At 48.4% G+C, this 20,357-nt stretch overlaps 1 protein-coding gene and 1 long non-coding RNA gene across 3 annotated transcripts in view; one reads left to right on the top strand and one right to left on the bottom strand.

Annotated features, from left to right (window-relative positions):
* Nucleotides 1-10,045, bottom strand: part of LOC307110444 — a 143,336-nt gene extending 133,291 nt beyond the window's left edge. The window contains exon 1 of the long non-coding RNA XR_013814441.1: nt 9,958-10,045. This is a non-coding gene — a long non-coding RNA (uncharacterized lncRNA). The remainder of the gene's footprint in view (nt 1-9,957) is intronic.
* A 2,026-nt stretch (nt 10,046-12,071) lies between these two features.
* The window catches only part of NR4A3 (nuclear receptor subfamily 4 group A member 3), a 33,322-nt gene continuing 25,036 nt past the window's right edge, over nt 12,072-20,357 (top strand). The window contains exons 1-4 of one of the 2 annotated variants that reach the window (XM_079790944.1): nt 12,072-12,537; nt 15,780-15,953; nt 17,493-17,647; nt 18,244-19,205. In XM_079790944.1, coding sequence (XP_079647070.1) covers nt 17,644-17,647; nt 18,244-19,205 — 966 coding nt within the window. In that variant the 5' untranslated portion in view covers nt 12,072-12,537; nt 15,780-15,953; nt 17,493-17,643. The remainder of the gene's footprint in view (nt 12,538-15,779; nt 15,954-17,492; nt 17,648-18,243; nt 19,206-20,357) is intronic. The other variant, XM_079790945.1, reaches the window with a different exon arrangement.

Raw genomic sequence — 20,357 nt, 5'->3', positions numbered from 1 at the left:
ACCAATTTATCTAGTTCAGTGATTCCTCATGTTGTGGTGACCCCCAACCGCTGCTCTACAGCAGCGGTTCTCAACCTGTGGGTCGCCTAAGACCATCGGAAAACACACATATTTACATTACGATTCATAACAGTAGCAAAATTACAGTTATGAAGTAGCAGTGAAAATAATTTTATGGTTGGGGGTCACCACAACATGAGGAACTGTATTAAAGGGTCGCGGCATTGGAAAGGTTGAGAACCACTGATCTAGTTGATTAGTTTGCTTTCAACTGAACTGTATTTGGCCAAAATTGGTTTCGGCCACAATAACTTCAAGTCAAATTGGTATTGGACAAACAATATACTACCATCATCAAGGGAAAGTCTGAAGGCAGAGATAAGAAATATGATCCCCCCAAAAAAGTTTAATAATAAAGAACCGACAAGATGCCCTAATTTGACAGAGAAAGATAATCTAGGGCAATGATTCAAAGTAGAAGAATGTATTTTATCAAGGAGCTGTAAAACTAGTCCAATTAGCTTCAAAAGTACCAGTAAGGGTATCAAATAAATTCATTTTCGTCTGCCTGCTTGGATACTTTCCCTTAGAACATTGTTGGGGTTTTCCCTAGATGAAAAAACTTAATCTTCTTGGGGCTCAATTAAGGATGCATGTTCCCCAAGTCATTCACCCACAATCACTTCCTCAAGTAAATGAGGTTCTGGAGTAGCCACTGCATGATGAGGAATCCAAACCACTTTTCTGGCATGTTATGGTTCCCGCTCCAAATTACAAAAGGTAATATTAATATGGCTAGAGAGAGCTAGAAGACATCTCTGATTTTAACAGCCTTCTAAGGAACCTGATTATAGTTAGGATTTCTTTTTAGCCAGTTATAGTCAATAAAAAATCCTGGAGAGCTTTCTGAGCAGCCTCTAATCATTCAAATATTCACTGTCTGCCAGGATGTTGCTGAGGAAAGCAGGAAGGTAGCACAGTGAAAGACATTTTTGCCATTAAAGAAGGCGTTCTATAGGAAAAAAAGGAAAACAGAGAACTGTATTCATATTCAGTCACAGCAAAGTATATAAGGGGGAGAGGGTTATAGATTTAACAGTTCTGTTGTTTTTGGTAAGAAGTTAAAAAAAAATGTAGAGATGGACTATTCACTAATGCTGTTGGGGCAATTGAGTAGCCATTTGGAAAAAAAAAATAAGTTGGACCTATATTTCAACCATACACCAAGAAAAATGGGTCAAAACTTTAAGCATAAAGCCTTGGCCAGGTGGCTCAGTTGTTTGGACCATCATCCCGTGCATCAAAAGGTGGCAGGTCCAATTGCTGGTCGGGGCACGTAGAGAGAGGCAACTGATCAATATTTCTCTCACATCAATGTTTCTCTCTCTCTCTCTCTCTCTCTCTCTCTCTCTCTCTCTCAAAAAAAAAATAAAAGCAATAAAAACATCCTCAAGTGAGGATTAAAAAAATATTTAAGCATAAAAATAGAAAGCACCAAAGTAGTAGAAGACAATGAGATAAAATTCTTTTATAACCTTGTAGTATGACAGGGTTTTCTAACTATGACACAAAATCCAGACATAAAAGAGAAGACTTACAAATTCAACTACATTTTAGAAAAATATCTACAGAGCAAAAGCACCATAAGCAAAGACAGAAAAATAAATAACAGGGTAAGGGGATGTGATGTTACAGTTCATATTAAAAAAGGCCAATCTCCATAATAATCAACTAGCTACGAGATTGTTTTGAAATGACCCACCCCTCCCAAAACAAAGACTACTGAGACACTTACAAATGGCTCTTAAACATATGAAAAGATATTCAAACTAATTCATAAGAGAAACAGAAATGAAAACTACACTAAGATAACATTTTCACCTATCAGATTGGAAAAAATCCAAAAGTTCAATAACACATTTGCTAGCAAGAATATGGGTAATCAGGCATTCTCGTACATTTCTGGTGGGGGAGGTGGGTGTAAACTGTACAGCCTCTATGTAGGGCAATTTGGTTGTACGTCTAAAACTACCATGATTTACACTCTTTCGTCAGCAACTCTACTTTTAGTAATTTACCCTTACAAATATATTTCACAAGTGTGAAATAATCTATGTAATAAAAGTATTTATTGCAGCATTACTTGTAATAGCAAGAGATTGAAAATTTCCCGAAAGTCTATCAATATGGGGCTGGTTAAATAAATGATGCTATAGACACACAATGACGTGGGAGAGATATCCAATTATGTTGTTAAAGTGAAATATATCTTGGATATTTTTCCACTGTTATGGAAAGAACTCCACATTGTTAAGTGTAAAACGCACAATAATACATATAAACTTCCATTTGTATAAAAAAGGAAAGGAAAACAGAATTTTTGTTTTTATTGGCTTCAATATGCATTTTATTAAAACTCTAGAAAGATGGGAAATAGGTAGATGGGAACAGGGGTAGAAGGGAAACTTTTCATTGCTAGACATTTTGTTGTTTGAATCACATGAATGCATTACCTTTGCAAAAATTAAATCTTAGAATGTTTAATAGATTAAATGTTTAGAAGATATAATTCAAGCTCCCAGGTAATAGTCTACATTTGGGCCCCTTAGTCTATGGATGACAGATCAAGATCTGGAGGCCTTGAATAGTAGCATCTAGAAATGGAAAACTAAGTCAGGGTTATAGATGGAAATCTGATGGCTAGAAGAAAAGAACTCCCTGATGACAGGTTGTATATGCCCAGGGAAGAGACAGTGAAAAAAAAGAGGGAAGAACACAAGCTTGTGAAAGTGTCATGGCAAAAGTAGCATATCAAAATAAAGAGATAAGCCAGAGATTAATTCTTAGGGTCCTGGGGTCAAAAGGTGGTAATTCCTTAGGATACCTGAATTGGTTCTTAGTGCAAACACAGGTGTCACAGAGTGGTGTAACTCAGGGGTACTATCCTCAGCATGGGCAACTGGAAGACTAGTTGCAAATGATGGGACAGGGAGGTGTAGTTAACAGCAGCACAAAAATGGACAGCAGGCCTTCTCTGCTCCTCTCTTATGCCTAACCCGAGTAAAACTCTCTCAGAAAAGTTAATAAGGCCTGGAGGCTGGTTAGGATAAAGAAAACAGTTACTCTTGATTGTTTTCTCAGTGGTTGGAGCATCAGCCTGCAGACTGAAGGATCCGGGGTTCAATTCCAGTTAAGGGCACATACCTTGGTTAGAGGCTCGATCCCTAGCCCCAGTGGAGGCGTGTGTGGGCGGCAGCTAATCGATGTGTCTCTCTCACATTGATGTTTCTCTCTCTGTCTCTCCCCCTCCCTTCCATTCTCTAAAAGTCGATAGAAAAAAAGTATCTTCAGATGAGGATTAACCACAAAAAATTAAAAGAAAAAAAATGATAAAGAAAATAGAATATTTTGAAAAAAGCTTCTTGAAAACTGCTTTCATTCTTTCATCAAATGTTTACAAAGAACCTACTCTGTGACAAAAATTGCTTTAAGTGCACAATAAATTCTTCCCCCAAAAATAAATATGGCCAAGATACGTTAAACAAAAAAGACATTTTTAAGAGATTTTGAGAAAAATAGAAGCTTCTCTCAAAAAAATTGAAATATGAAAAAGTCTCTAAAAGGTCAATTTACAACTCTAAGGTGCTACAAAACTATGATAAAGTGATTTCAAATTTTATCCAGTTTATTCTATTGTTAATATAGCAATTTAACATGTGAATTTTAAATAAGGCAATCATTTTCAGAAATTACAAATAAGGTAGTGTATTTCAATTTTACTAAATTTAAATAACATAAATCTTTAAAATATGACTTCCTATTCTCATCACTACAATTGATAAAACAGAAAAACATAACTGGAAAAGGAAACTAATGCAGAACAGATGTTAGGGAAGAATTTTTCCAGTAGTGGACTATAAACATGCGGAATAAATACTGGAAAATGTATTACGTTTTTTTTAAAAAAAAATCAATTACTAATTACAAGATCTAAGCAGGAAACCAAATATCTAAATATGTAGAATAGGCATTTAAAAAATTACCCTAAATTAATGGACAAAATTTTTTACTATCCAAACTTAGATAATACATTAACCTGCAATGTGTTAAAACTCGGGTATTTCCCAATGCCTGGTGGTGGGGAACCTTTTTACTGCCAAGTACCATTTGGATATTTATAACATTACTAGAGGCCTGGTGCACAAATTCGTGCACAGGTGGGGTCCCTCTGGGTGGCCTGCAGGGATTGGGCCGAAACGTAGTCTAACACCGCCTGCAGCTCCTACCTGCCACTCCCACTCATCCCGGCCCCACTGTGCCTGCCATGGGCTCGGGCCCAATCAGTCCTGATGGGGAGGCTCGCGCTGCCACAGCAGCACTCACCGGCCATGAGCCCTGCCTCTGGCACCCTCCCAAGGGAAGTGGCCTGCGGGATCAGGCTGAAATCAGCTCTCCAACATCCCCCAAGGGGTCCCAGGTTGCAAGAGGGCACAGACCAGGCTGAGGGACCCCACAGGTGCACGATCAGGCCGGAGAAGGACTGCGGGAGGGCTCCAGGGCGTGTCCAGCCCATCTCACTCAGTCCCGATCAGCTGGACCCCAACAGCAAGCTAACCTACCAGTTGGAGCATCTGCCCCCTGGTGTTCAGTGCATGTCATAGTGACTGGTCGACCAGTCAATTGTCTGCCCCCTGGTGGTCAGTACACATCATAGTGAGTGGTAGAGCAGCCTTAGCATATCATTAGCATATTACACTTGGATTGTTTGGTTGTTCTGCCGTTCGGTCTATTTGCATATTAACCCTTTTATTATATAGGATTCTCAGGCCATACAAAATTATCAACTTAAAAATTAGCTATATTTGGTCAAACATTTAATTAGCTCAACCCTAATGCCTTGGCAGGGCCAGACCAAAAGATTTCGTGGGCCTTATATGGCCTGAGGGCCAGACATTCCCCACCCCTGCTCATAATAGTCAGCTCTTATTTATCCATAAAGATGTACCCAACTGCAAACCTAAAAAGTTTGCAAACAGAATGTATTCTTTCTGCTCTCTTTGCTAGCATTTTTCAACTTAACCTTTTGCACTCGGATGTCAAGATTAAAATTACTCTTCGAATGTATCAATAATTTGAAATATAAAAAAATCCAAATAAATAAGTTTGTATGAAAAGAAACTCCAGTTTTTTACTCTACTGCCGCGCTTTCTGAAATCCGGGGTATTTAAAAAATTAAATCCCGAGTAGAATAAAGGAATCGAGAAAAAAGCAAGCGAGTGCAAAGGGTTAATAGCTACTTGGTACTTTTTTTTTTTACCTGCCTTCTTAATATTTCACTTTCTCCATTGACTCACCCTCTAAAGAGAGATATAAAGACTTGCAACCCCAGCATCACCAGTCCTTCTCTAGGAAAAAAGCAGACAGGACACTTCTGCCTTGGCTGTGACATTTAAGAAATGGCTTATTCTTAGCTCACAGTGAAGATCAGAAAAGAACTGAAAAGGAACAAACAACAGAATCCATTCCAATGAAAGTTTATTAATTTGTATGAAGTCAATTTGTGACTCATCCATATTCAAATGATTGTACAAAAACAAATTTCAAAGCTAAAAATATAAAATGACTTTTGGACTATCCAGGTTTCTGCTTGTTTCCACTTTACGGACAGGCAAAGGCTGTGATGCTGGCAGTACATTAACTCTGTCAGGCCACCAAGATCTCACTCAATGGCTACGGTTAGTTATCATGCAAGGCAAAGCATTTTAACATAATATTGCTACTATAAGCACACGTGTTAAATACAAAAAGAGTTCAGGCGCCTCCTGACTACAGCAATCAGACAGTGATAGAACAGGCCAGAGTTGACCCAGGAGTCACAATATTGAATGAACCTAAAAAAGCATTCAACTTTACAACTTGAAAGATTCTTAAAGATCATATAGTGAGCCGAACACTATCATTTTACAGATGATGATACCAAGGCCCCACCAAAAGATTAATTAACTTACCCAAGGCAGGGCTGCTTCACAGCAGCAAAGCCAGATTCAGGCCTCTGAGAAGCAATCTTGTGGTCTCCCTGAAATGCAGCATCCCACTCTTGGAGAACATGCTGAAGGAACTGAACTTGTACATGTAAAGCAATCAGGATTTTTTTTGGTGGGTTGTTTTGGGGTTTGTTTGTGTGTTGTTGTTTTTTTCCAGAGTTAGGTGATGGGAAAGAGGTGTACGGTTATATGTGGAAAGGGATGTTTACTTTATACATCAACTGTAGCTCAAATGCAGATCTTATTTCACAGGCATAAATAATATCCTCAATAGGTTTAACACTCATGAGTAATAACTTTTCTCCTCAAACCACTTGTGGTCTTCCAGAGTTTACCAGAGACTGGGGAAAACATGACTAAGAAATAAAAACTACCTTTTTAACTAGAATGCAAGCCTGTCCTGTTTTTTAGTAGTGAATAGACAAATATTACTTAATGAGATTTTAAAATATTATTAGCACTTATACTACCAAGTAATCTTTCCATCTTGGTTTTTCACTCTTTTCTAAAATTGTCTATAACATAAAAAGTCTTTCCTGATCTATTACTTTTTCTTTATTAAAGTAAATTTTAAAGTCAGATGGGTCTCTCTCTGAAACTTCTAACAAATCATAATTCCAAATTTTCTTTGCCTAGTTTATTTCTGCAGATATATAGAGTCAGACAAATCTATATAAATATACTTTGGAAAAGGTAAAGGATTCAAGAATTTTTATATTTAACTGGTTCTCAATTTTCCAAACATTAAGAAATTTTTCCAAAAGAAGTTATTAACATTTCCTAGCCTATAGCATCCAGTTTATCACCGAGACAAAGCAGCCCAAGAGAAAGTGCAAATAGAGGAAAGAGGGTAGAATGAGAGTCAAACCAAAAGTCTACCAGGAAAAAAAAAAATCATAGCAAATCTTCCTACGCAGATATTTCAAATATAAGCCAAACTGCAACTTCCTTGTATCACCATGCAGCTGTCTGGACTTGTGGCAGGCACCTTGACAAGGTATGTTCAATCATGAGTATCGAAGTTCAGGTAAAGAAAACAACTAATGTGTGATCTCATATACATCCACTCATGTCAAGATACCCATTCATACAATTTGTTACTTATATTATTAACTCAAATTTAAATGGGGAAATATTTACTATGGTAAACTGAGTTGCCACAGAAATCTCCAAGATGTGTGAGACATGCTTCTGAAGCTTATAGTTTGACAGGGGAATAAGCAATGAACACAAGAGCACAAGAACAAGGCAGTAAAATAAGAATTTTATGAAAGACTAAAGCACAAACTGAGCTAATTTTAGAGGAAGGGTAAAATTTCAATAAGTAGAGAAGGGGAAGAAGGAAATGCCATAAAAAGGGAAACTATGAATAAATGTGGAAGGGTAAAAGAATGTTTGAAGAACAGTGAAGATATCAGTTCGACGAGAACAGAGAAATCCTGTGGAAATTAAGAGGCCACGATATAGAGGCTTTGGTGTTTTATGGTAGAGATAAGATCCAACTGCTGAAGACTTTTGAGCCAGAGAGTTATATAACAAAAGCTATATTTTAGGAAGATTAATCTGGCGATAATAGAGTTGATAAAGAAGGGATGGTATGCGGGTAGGTCAGATAGGCTACTGTAGTAGTCCCACGTACCTGAGTCCCATACACTTAAGTATATGTCAATGTACCTCAGGTTACTAAATTTTATATACATCTCTTAAATACAATAGAGAATGTCTACACTGATTCTAGAAAACTTGAAGTTACACACAATTTTTTTTTTAACTTTCCTTCCTATATTCACCTTAGTTAACTTCTGGCTTGAAATTTTTATTTTGCCTTTCTTCACCCAATCTTTGCATTAATAAGACTCACCATCATTCTTTACCTATTAGCAAAATCAACAAGATTATATGTCATTGCTTAATCAGAAGAGCATTTAAAGCAAGTAAGTCCCACTTTGTTAAAGCAATTGCTTTCTATCACACATAATAAATGTCCCCAAATGTTCATATTTTATTGTCTAAGAGAAAGAGCACTTTCGTTCTTGCAGATAGATTATACCTACAAAACCAAAACAAAATGAAAGTTAATTATCCAGTGAATCTGTAATAAGTTACTTCATCGAAAGAGCCTTTAACAGATTGGCTGCTGTAAGTATTATGAAAGCAGAAACTAACTACTTTCGTTGCTGAGGCCACACATAAATGTCCCTCTTCTAGAACAAGGGCAAAACCAGGTACAACATTTCATAGATTAAGGTAGTCTTATTCTACTTGATTTCCTAAAATGAGAGCTTTATAAAGTATTAACTTTCCTTTAATAAAAAAAAAAGTCATCCAAAAGGTAGATTACTGAAATAGTCATACACATGCCTTATAGAATATTACCCCTGACTTCTAGTAAATCAGACTTTTGAAAAGTTATAGAACACATATTAACTTGAAAAGAGAATGATTCCACCATAACTCAGTGGACAGAGCATCAGCCTGCAGACTGAAGGGTCCCAGGTTCGATTCTGGTCAATGGCTGGGTTTCGGGCTCAGTCCCCAGTGGGGGTCATGCAGGAGGCAGCCGATCAATGATTCTCTCTCATTGATGTTTCTATCTCTCTTCCTCTCTGGAATCAATAAAAATATATATTTTTTAAAGAGAATGATTCATTTCATGTGAGGTTTCCTAAAGAATTGCATATGTCTAGGGACCTAGGATTAAGCAGGGGATGGTGTCCCATTTTGTAACAGAGCCAGGTCTCTGCTTCCAAGACTTTCCATTTCAGTGCAAAAATGTTACCACTTATCAGTGACCACTGGAATCCTCCAACAGTCAGTCCAGTTTCCTACTCAGAGAAGCCCTACACCAGCTGATTGGTTCAGGGCAATCAGACAACAGCCCAGAACCTAATAGTCATCAAGGAACAAAGATTAGTGACCACGGGGGCAGGGAAGCACAACATTAACCAACACAGATGTCCAGAAAGATACACTTACTCAAAGAGAAATGCTTTACCTGGAGATATTCAGCAAGGAATAGGATTATTTTTAATTCAAGGTAAACAAAAATGCAGGGTTAAAACTGAGGGAGCACAATTCCTAAGAACTTGGTTAGTAGTTTTATAACTACCTTGAGTGGGCAAGGACCTTTTGTATATTTAGAAAATGGAGCTTATTAAATAAATTCGTTGAAAGATGTCCCGTTTCCTAAAAACTGTGCCTAAATTTAGGGTTCCTGCTTTATTTAGTGTGATTCCAATTCTGTGTGAGATTTCAAATTGAAGGGGGAACGGGTGGGGTGCAGAACACATGAAATTTTTACCGCATGGAAATAAAAGTATTTTTAAACCTTCTTGGGGGGGGGGGGGGGAGGTGAAGAGTTAGGCAAGAAGTAATACGTGGAAATTGTCAAGTGCTTCTCTACACACCCACCCACCAGATACCATCGCAGCCGGCTAAGGGAGTCTCCCTCTTCTTGCCTGACAGCTTCACTTTCTTTGAGGTCTGAAGCTGGTGATCACACTGGCCCGTCATGGTATTTTCAGTTAACAAAGCAGTTACTCAACAGGGGAAAAAGCCACAAAGGAGCAGAGCAGCTGCTGTTGCACCCGTGATGCAAGTGCAGGATGAGCCCGGGGCCGCCACCGCCGCCTCGGCTCCTCCGTGACGTTCGGGAGGGGTATCCCCGGCTCTCAGGAAGTGGTGGCCGCGGGCGGCTCCGCCCCCACGCGACTCGGGGCTGGCCAGGCCGCGGGGTGGCAGGGCCGCCGGGATCAGACGTCCGTCCGCTCACGCTCGCCCCACGGGCCGTGCGCCCCGCTGCCTCGCCCGCGCCACCCCTCCCGGCGGACCCCGCGCCCGCGCCCGCGCCCCACCCTCCCCCCTCGGGTCACAGCCCGCGCCGCCCTCGCTCCCACAGCTCACACCCACTCACCCCGACCCCCAGCGCGGAGCCCGGACCAGCGTCGCCCGCCACCAGACGGGGTCGAGCGGAGTCCAAGATGGCTACTCCGCCCCCGCCCGCTCCGCACCCCTGGCGGGGTCAGGGCGCCCCCCTCGCGCGGCGCGCTCGCCCCCGAGCCCGGGCTAAAAATAGCCGGGCCCGACTATATTTGGTGCGGCCGGATCCCAGCGCGGCGGCGCGCAGCGCGCCCCACCCCGCCCCTCCCGGCGCGCCCCGCCGCGCCCCGCCCCGCCCCGCGCGGCGCTGAATGGAGACGGGGTGGGGGTGACCGACGGGGAACCTACTCCGCTATCTGCCGCGCGCGCCGGCGGCGGGGCCGGGCCAACCGCCGAATTTAGTAACATCGCCTGCGTCAATCATGCGCCTCGCGTGCGTCAGCGCCGCGCGGCTCCAGGTCCGCTCCCCCCACCGCCCAGCCTTTGAATGGATGCGAGGCAGCAGCGCCCTCCTTCCTTCCGCGGCTGGACTGGAATCCGCGGCAGGGCAGAGGCTGGGTTCCTCTCCGCCGGGTCAACTTTCGGAGCATCCTCCCACGGTCTCCTCCACACCACCCTGTCTCAAGTGGGAGCGGAGGCGAAGAAATAGACCTATGTCATCTGTAACACGAGTTTGGTTTCCAAGTTTCTGGTGCTAGCTAGAACCTTCTTCGAGTCTGAACCGCTGCACCCTCCCCTCTCCGTCCCCCCCACACACTCCCAAGATTGTGACAGGTCGAAGAAATAAAATGTCAACATATGATCCCAGCGGACACACGGGAACCATGTCTGTCTGCCATTGTTTCACTCAGATATTTTCTGAAAAAATTCATATCTTTAAAAGAGGATGCATCCAACTCAGAGGCAAGCTTAGGAACGAGGAGCTTTTAACGCTTCTAGATTTTTGTTTTTGTTTGCGGCAAGAAATTCACACTTAAATTCATCATTTCCAGTAAGAAATGGCTCTCCCTCATACAGTCGCCCAGGCTCTCTGCACACCACTTAGTGACAAATGTGTCCCAGGAGACCAGAGAAAATCCCTTAGGGAGGAGGGACTGGCTAATAAATCTTGTTGATTGATTTCGAAATGTTTAATTTGGGAGATGGGAAGGGAGGCCCGTCTTCCACCATCAAAAAGTGAAAGTGCGAACTGAGGGTTCCATTTCTGACGGGGGGGGGGGGGGGACATTTGCAATAGTCAGACCCGCTCAGACGTTCAATACGTTTGTGTTTGTTTGACACACATTTAAATAGTTTCTGCTGCAGCGCGCGCGGGGGGAATGGTGAAGGTACACTTAGTTGGGTTACATTTACAAAACGCACACCTTAAGTATAAAGGAATAAAACCTTATCTTCCCAGAGCCATCTGCATCCCTGTGTAAAACACACAGCCAGTCAAGGATGGGAGGCGCAGAGGGCCGGACAGACGTAAACAGTTCTAGAACTGTGGCTGGCGGAAAGCGCAGCTGCACCTCAGGGGAATCTTTGGTCTGGAGCCTGACTCCTTCTGCACCCCCTGCCAGGTCCCTCGGAGAAGCTGGCTGGCGGAGCCTTCCTTTTCGGAAGAGCTGTCCTCTCTCTTACCCCCTCGCCCTGGCTTCCTGCCTTGGGGCAGCCTCGGAGGCGCGCCAGCAGCACTCCTCCAACGCTGCTCCACCCGAGCCTGACAGCTGGGCGGTCCCGCCTGACCCGCGGGCGGGCCGCTGCTCTCTCTCTCTCAGACTCGTGCCCGGGCGAGCAGCGCCACTGCAAAGGGGGGTGCCAGCGCGGGTCGGAAAGGCCTCCGGGCTGGGGCTGGCTGCACCGCGTAGTTTCCATTGTGCCGCCCGGCGAATGGCCGGGTAACGCGCGCGCGCGCACATTCACACGCGCGCGCGCACACACACACACACACACACACTCCCTCGCACACGCGGAACCGGCTGGGCCAGGGGAGGGAGGAGGAGGGTGACGTAGCGTCCCATGGCGTCACATTGACGTCTCGCATTCCAGGCACTCTATGGAGAGGCCGCTAGGGCTCCTGTGGCATAAATGACGTGCCGAGAGAACGAGCGAACGCGCAGCCGGGAGAGCGGAGTCTCCTGGCTCCCGCCCCCCACCCCTCCAGCTCCTGCTCCTCCTCCGCTCCCCACACACAGACAAGCTCACACCCGCTCCCTCACTCGCACACACAGACACGCGCGCACACACGCTCCGCACACACACTCCACTCTCTCCCGCGCGCTCACACCCCTCTCGCCCTGCACCCTCGCGGGTGCAGCGCGGCACGGCAGCCGGACGCCCCTCCCGGGCTCACTTTGCAACGCTGACAGCGGTGGCCGTGGAGGTGGGAACGGCGGCGGCATCCTTTCCCCTGGTCGCGGCCGGAGCCGGGACGCCAGCGGAACCCCTCGGCGGCGCTCTCCCATGAGTCGGGATCGCAGCATCCCCTGCCAGCCGCTCACCGCCTCCGGGAGCCGCTGGACTTGTACACCGCAGCCCTTCCGGGACAGCAGCTGTGACTCCCCCCCAAGCGCAGATTTCGGGGCAGCTCTCTAGAAACTCGCTCTAAAGACGGAACCGCCACAGCACTCAAGTACGTATTTGAGATTCGCCCGGTTCATTGGGGGACTTGCTAAAAAGTTGGCACACTGGGAAGCGTCGCTCCCGAAATTGACAACTTTGAGCGTGGGGTTTTCCTCCCTCACCTCCTCGCTGCCGCTTTGGTTGCTGAGAGGCGGGGGGGTTCAGATCTGAAACTTTTCCCCGGCAGCGGACCCCCGGGGATCTCTGGAGCTAGTGGGATTCCAACCCCCACCCGGAGGGGCGAAAAGCCTCTAACAAAGAGGAGGACCGGGGTTTGTGCAGTAGCAGCTCCAGAGATGTAATTCAGGGTATTTCAGCTCTAGTTGTCATGGTAATGATGCTCTCGGCGGCGGCGGCAGCGGCGGCGGCGGGGAGTTGCAGCTCCGGTGATGAACGGCAGTAATTTTCCTGCCTTTTAACTAGGATTGAACCTAGGGGCTCCGGGGGTCCAAGTGAATACACCTAAGAGTGACTCCGAGCTGGTGGACGGGGAGGTAGCTTGGGAGGAAAGGGGCCAGGGCAGCAGCCGCCGGAGTTTGCAAAGGCGCTCGGAGGATCTCAGGAAAGAGGGCATAACTGTAGGAATGTGGCTTATTGTATTGAAATGAGCCTGGGGCTCCACTAGGCACGTCTGCCCGGCGTCGCCGACCTGCCCGTTTACACTTTTCCCTTCGGAGGTGCTCGGGTGTAATTGCGGACTCCCGCACTCCGACACGCGTGGGGACGGCGTCCCTCTCATCCAGGCTTGGCGCACTGTGAGAAAGGCATGTTTTCCTCTTAACGGACAGAACTCGCGCTTTTGGAGAAGTTGCTCCGAGTGTTTTCATAGAATTGAAAGTTCTCGGTGGAGAGGAGAGGGCAGGGCGGTCGTGCCAGCGCAGCCTGCGGAGACCGGCTCCCAAAGGCACCTCTCGAACCTGCTGGGAGTTTGGGGCGCTCGTGAAGTTTCAGCATTTGTCCCTTGATTCCAAAGAACGTGTTTCCAGGCGCGCGGAGGCTTTGCCTAGGTATTGCCTCTTCTTTATGCCTCCATACTCCAAAGGGAAGAGCTAGCTAGCTGCAGGGAGTTTGGGGATCCGAAATCTCGGGCCGTTTGTGATCCCAGAGCCTTGGGGTGCCGGGAGAGACATACAGGGCGCCTGCTTGGTCATTTCATCGTAAATTCCATCTTCTTTTCCCACGACCAAGACATGTTTTCTAGAACTAAGTTTGGGAAAGAGGAGCGTGCCCAACGCGGCGACCGGGCACAATGAATGAAGTTAGAGTTTATTCGCGTTGTCGTAGCGGAACACGATGCTCCCGTGTGAGTAACGAAGACTCCTCAGGCCACAGCAGCCTCCACACCCGCTCCCTCCCCCCCGCACCCACCCACTCCCTTCCCTGGGACCTTGCGCCCGCAGGATTTCTCCCCGCGGTTTGTCTCCTCTCCCTCGGTCTTTCTGAGAATCTCTGTCTTTCCCATTCTGTCGGTCTCCTCCACTCCTCCTGCCCCCGCCCAGCCTCCGCCCCCGCTCCCCAAGGTTGGAAACTCCGCGGAGGGGCCGGGGTCACAATGGTGCGTTTCACGGTTTCCTCCACTCGCTTCACCACCGGGAGGGGAACACGGGGGTGTTCCTTTCGTCTGCCCACGAGAAAGAAAGGGGCTTTGACAGAGGTAGTTATTTCTTCCTGATTTACAACCTCGAGGCTCCGTGCTCCCGGCCCCGCGGCCGCGAGCAGGAGCCACCGAAAGTGTTTCCAGGCGCGGAGGCTTCGCCTAGGTAACCGGACGTTTTGGGGGGCGGAGGGGGGGCGGGAACCGAGGGGCGCTTGGCTCATCTGTAGGAAACGTGGTGTGGCTCTTCCCCTCCAACGCTGGTGCTCCAGGAAACGCGACCCTTGTCCACCAAGTCAAAGGCCGATCCTTAGAGAAAGGCTCCGCTTGAAAGGCCCCGGGGCAGGGCGGGGATGCGGGCACCTCTGGGAGAGGTGATGGGAGGTTTCTGGAGACCCCACTGAAGATGGGGGGCGGGGGGGAGAAGGGCTGGAAGCACTAGCTACAACCGTGGGAAGATCTTTCCGTGCTTGTACTAGAGTTCGCTCAAGCTTTCCGTAGGATCAGCTGGGGGCTGGGGCTGGGGCTGGGGCTAGGCCTGGGACTGGGGAGTCAAGGGACTCCCCCATTTCCTTCGAGGGCTCCCCGGACCTGAAAACTCCGAGTACCTCTCCTTCTTCAAGGAAGCCATGGGCGTAGAGGTTGCAGGCAATGAAACTTACACGACCCTCTCGCAGCCCGCGCGCCCGCGAGGATTTGGGGGTTTTGTTTATGTTTGGCTCCACGTTGCCTCCCATTCGGCTGGGCATGGGTCCGGACCAAGGTGGCGCTATAGGCCGGAGTTGGCGGCAGGGGGATCCTTCCTCGAGGCCCGCGGAGCTGTGCTTCCAGCTACAAAGTTTCGCTGAGACGCTGGGCCGCGAGCCGCGCCGGCGCCCTCCGGCTGTGCCCCCTCCGGGCCGCCCGGGGGTCCAGAGCCTAGAAGTCGCCCACCCTCAAGGAGACCGCCCGCTGGGTGCAGGGGGCCTCCCTCCGACCTCCCCTTCAGCTGTAACCGCCACCCGCCTTCTCGCCTGGCTTCCAGCGCGGGCCTATTTTCCCTGTGCCCTTTTGTTTGCTTGACCCCTGGCCCCCGAAACTCGCGGCTAATAGACGCAAAGCTCCATTAGCATTTAGAATGAAAAGCGGACTTTCTTCATTCCTCGGGGGCATGCACGCATTCGTTCCGGACCTTGTGCATTTCCTATGCGACGTGGAAATTTGTGTTGGAGGGGTGGGAGCGGGCGGAATTGGAAAATGACTATTTCCCCCTCGTGCACACTCACTGACCCCCCCCCCCCAACCCTCCGAATTTGGGCGGGACTCTTTCCTCCACTGTTTTCTTCGGTTTTCCTAACTTCGTGAGCTCGGAACCGATTGTGGGGGGCAGAGGATCGATTTCTGGGCGATGTCAGGCTTTGCCATTGTAGCCTGGGTTCGGGTGCCACAAAAGGGCGGTGAGCGCGGCTGGTAGGGACCACCTTTCCTCGGCTACCCCAAGGTGGTGCGATGCCTCTTGTTTCAGGACTCCAGGCACCTTAGATTTTTTTTTTTTTTTTTTTTTGTCATTAACATGGCATTTCTAGAGGCCTCCACCAACTCCCCATACGCCCAGCCCAGGCCCCGGCGACTCAGCCTGGACTTGCTGTGACCTTTGTTCTCTCTCCGGGTGCCCGCAGGGCCCACTGCGGAAGAGCGCAGCCCGGCGAGCCCCGGCCCTGAGACTGGACCCTCGGCGGAGCTGGGCAGCACCGCCGCCGCTTCGCCTAGTCGTCCGTCTCCGCCTCCTTCACTCTCAGCCTCCGCTGGAGAGACCCACAGCCCCACCATTCAGCGCGCAAGATATCCTCCAGGTAGGTCTGAAGGCACGACCCACCCCTTCTTCCAACCCGGCTGGGGGGCGGGGGAGGGGAGCCACACTACCAGCGGGCAAGGCGGTCGAAGTGCCCAGCGGCCAAGACAGTGCCTGCGGGCTGCGCGTTTCACAGCACAGGTGGCTTCCTTGCAGGAAGCTCCTCTGGATACCACACCCTGTTGCTACCGAGCGGAGCCGCCAGATTAAATTAAGCATTGCGTTTCTCAAAAAAAACATTTGTCCTAAGAAAAATACAAATACACCATAGATTAGGATATTTTACTTTTAGTGTCTTCATTTCTGCTCTTCCTTTATGTGCAGTTTATTCATTAAAGAATGATGGGGTCACTTAGAGCAATACATCGAGTATTTTTTGTTTATATAAAAGCCAAATCACTTGGGTGCAGAAGTGTGGATTCTTGAAGCTCAGAGGGAAAGAGAAAAAAGCATTTGACCTGAAACCCAAGGAGTCAATTTAAGTTGGCAAAAGGAAGGACTGCAGGCTTGGCTTGTAACATCTCTTTATGCATTTGTCAGAGAGATACCAGGTGCCAGGCCTGTGTAGGCACCAAAGATAGGCAGATAAATAGAACTCAGTCCCAGCAAGCTCACTGTCTAGCTGGGAAACACAGAAAGACACAAGAGCAATAGGCAGGGATTGGCCAGGAAGAATGACTAATAGGGAAATCCTAGAGGTCTAAAGGGAGAAGGAGAAGAGATGAAACCTCACGCAGTGTTCTTGCTTTTAAATGACTAGCCTTTCATTTCACCCCAACAACTGCAAAGCAGGATAGGTAATCCTCTAACTTCCATCCAGTGAGTGTTTTTAAGGCCCTGTTTGAAAAATAAAGGCTTGAACTGGCCTCTCCTCACCACTGCTTCTTCCAACAGGCCCACATCACCTTTTTTCAAGTCAAGATTTCATCCCATACACCCATGACTCAATCAGATTTGGAAATGTGGGTAAGAGAAAGATGTCAGAGGAAATGTGCAGTACTCACTCTTCTATTAGTCACACATTTTACACCATAGGCTCCAAATAGACATTAAGCACCTGGTTTTCCTTTGGTTCAGAAAAAAAAACCAACCACCAGAAATTGCCCATTTTACCACTTACATTTAGCCATAAAGAAAGGGAAATCATTAGGTAAGTTATTCATTAGATCCAATACTTCTCAGGGCCCTCTCATCCAGCTCAACCTCTCTGAACAATAGTAAGCACCCTGGGTACCAGTTGCTGTGGGGGGCTCGATAGAGTCAAACTGGCAGAGAAACTAATACTAAGAAACCGCTTTCTTTTTGTAGGGGTCCTAATTATTCTGTCATCAGATAATATGTAAAACTAACTCACCTATTATGACAGCTATAATGTCATAAAACAGCCACTGATGTATTTTATTAGTCAGAATTGAGGAAAGTGTATAATATATATATATATAGACATATATATAGACATATACATATATACTGTATATTGTATATGGCAGAGCAGGTTTGGTGGGTGCTATGTTGCAGCTGCTGATCTTTTTCTTTGCAGATGGTGCAAACTTCCCCCAGTCCACTTCCTGGGCCTACTCTCCCACCTCAACACCTAGCTGGCTGAAGTCATCAGCAGGGTCCCAGCTTGTGCAGGCTGCTGGCCCTGTCTGGAAGAGTGGGAAGGGGGTGGAAGAAAAAGCGACCACAATATGTGTGGGTACCCTTAGTTGGCACTTACAAAATGTTAGAATGTCACTGTTTCCCTTGGCCAGTAACTCCCATGTAGGACACCTTTATTTGTTTTGTTTGTTTATTTATTTATTTATTTTACTAACTCATAGAATTTATAAGTCAATGTGTGTGACTTGGGAGACCAGTGACCTCTTCCCCCAAAAATAAACCAACAAGGCATTCACTGGCTTTCTTTATGCACCCTCCTCTCCCGCCTCCACCCCCCAAACTAGCGGCTGAAGTCACTCCAATTAACTTAAAAACATCCCTGGGCCTATGAGAGAAGACATCAAACTTCCCAGATCTGGTGGAGGATAGGGCAAGGGAAGAAAGGTGGTGGGCACAGAGGTCCCCAGGAGGCTGGGTTTTGACATCCTGTAGGCCCTTTGACAGTCTGTAAGGGATTCAGCTCTCTCCCCAGCAATGGAAGGAAGGAAACACTGGGCTTGTAGATGTGTGCTACCAGGAGGAGAAAAGGATGTCACTTCCTCTCTGTCTCCTAGGCCTAGAATTCAAGAGCCATGCTAGCAAAGCGTGCTGACTTGCTTCTGAAAAGACCCTTTGCCCTGTCCCTGCAGATATGCCCTGCGTGCAAGCCCAGTATAGCCCTTCGCCTCCAGGTTCCAGTTATGCAGCGCAGACCTACAGCTCAGAGTACACCGCGGAGATCATGAATCCCGACTACACCAAGCTGACGACCATGGACCTCGGCAGCACCGACATCACGGCCAGGGCCACCACGTCCCTGCCCAGCTTCAGTACCTTCGTGGAGGGCTACAGCGAAGTCAAGCCCTCCTGCCAGTACCAAATGCAGCCCCCTGGGCCGCGACCCTTGATCAAGGTGGAGGAGGGCCACCCGCACAGCTACCCCCATCTCCCCCACCACCACCACCACCATCACCACCACCACCACCACCAGCAACCGCCGCCGCAAGAGCCATCCATTCCGCCCTCCTCCGGGCCGGAGGACGAGGTGCTGCCCAGCACCTCCATGTACTTCAAGCAGTCCCCGCCGTCCACCCCCACCACGCCGGGCTTCCCCCCGCAGGCGGGGGCGCTGTGGGACGACGCGCTGCCCTCGGCGCAGGGCTGCCTGGCGCCCGGCCCGCTGCTCGACCCGCCGATGAAGGCGTTGTCCGGCGCGCGCTTCCCGCTCTTCCACTTCAAGCCCTCCCCGCCGCACCCGCCGGCGCCCAGCCCGGCCGGCGGCCACCATCTCCGCTACGACCCGACGGCCGCCGCCGCGCTCAGCCTGCCGCTGGGAGCCGCCGCCGCCGCCGCGGGCAGCCAGGCCGCCGCGCTCGAGGGCCACCCCTACGGGCTGCCGCTGCCCAAGAGGGCCGCCGCGCTGGCCTTCCCGCCGCTCAACCTCACGGCCTCCCCCACCGCGTCCAGCCTGCTCGGGGAGAGCCCCAGCCTGCCGTCGCCGCCCATCAGGAGCTCGTCCTCCGGCGAGGGCACCTGCGCCGTGTGCGGGGACAACGCCGCCTGCCAGCACTACGGCGTCCGCACCTGCGAGGGCTGCAAGGGCTTCTTCAAGGTGAGCGCACGCCTCCCCCTGGCGCCCCTCCCTCCGCAGCCAGCCAGCCTCCTGAGCCACCCGCTCGAGGGAGCCTCTGAGTGGGTCCTTCCCGATCTGAGCGGCGTTCCTGTAGCCTAGCACCTTCACGTCCACTTTCTCGGGGTGGCTGAACCTGAAGGCCATGACAGGAGGCCGCCCCGGATGGATTTGAGGAGCTGTGAACTTCCTGACTTGGCCTTCTCTTATGATCTTTTTTTTTTTTCTGGGGGAAGCTTTGGGCAGGTTCTCCAAGGGGCCTGTGATCTCAAAAGTGCACAAACCTAATTGCATTTCTCCCCTGTCCGTCCTGAGGAGAAGGGTTTGTGTGCCAGGCCATGGACATTTGTATCTCCTTTAATCCTCACAGTTAAGAGCTAGGACTGTTGAATCAGACAGACCTGAGAGTGGATTCTGGCCACTTACTAGCTATTTTTATTAAGTGCCTTGAAGGTAGATCTTAATTATCCATGTTTCATACACGGGGCCATGGAGACTTGAAAGGGTTATTCAATGACCCAGGACACACACTCAGAGAGGGAGAGGGAGACAGGATGCCAGCTCATGTTTGCATGACCCACAAAGTGCACATGGTCTTCACACCTCTGCAGCTGTAGAACAGGCCACTGACTAGATGCAGATTGTGACAGTTCCCTTCGTAGAAGAGAGAAGCTGGGGTTTCACCAATTCACTCTACCTCTGGGCCACACACCGTGCCAGGTGTGGAAGTTGTTCATGATCTCATTGACCCAGAGGAGAATTTTGCAGCAGGAAGGTCTCCAGCCTCCACCTATGTGACCCATGAGGAAGCTGACGCCCAGGGAAGTGAAGCTCTGGGTAGCCTGTAAACAGTGATTTATCAGCACGTGGTGACCCTTGAGTTCGGTGCTCTTTATAACACGCAGGGGAAAGAGGCCTTGTCCTCTTGCTGCTCTGCTTTTGCTGTTGACTCCCCGGCTTCTTCAGACACTTAATTCTGTGCCACTTTCCCCAATCCCCACTCCCCTGGCCATTATCTCAGGCATTTGCAAAACCACACATGTTCTCCCACACTGCAGTGATGGGCAACCTTTTGAGCTTGGTGTGTCAAACTTCGCCAAAAAACTGAGCATAACTCGGGTAGTGTGTCACTTT

This window comes from Cnephaeus nilssonii (genome assembly GCF_951640355.1).
Source record: "Cnephaeus nilssonii genome assembly, chromosome: 14".
In the NCBI taxonomy this organism is placed as follows: domain Eukaryota; kingdom Metazoa; phylum Chordata; class Mammalia; order Chiroptera; family Vespertilionidae; genus Cnephaeus; species Cnephaeus nilssonii.
Note: the sequence above shows the minus strand (reverse complement) of the source record. Positions and strands in the feature narration are given on the sequence as shown.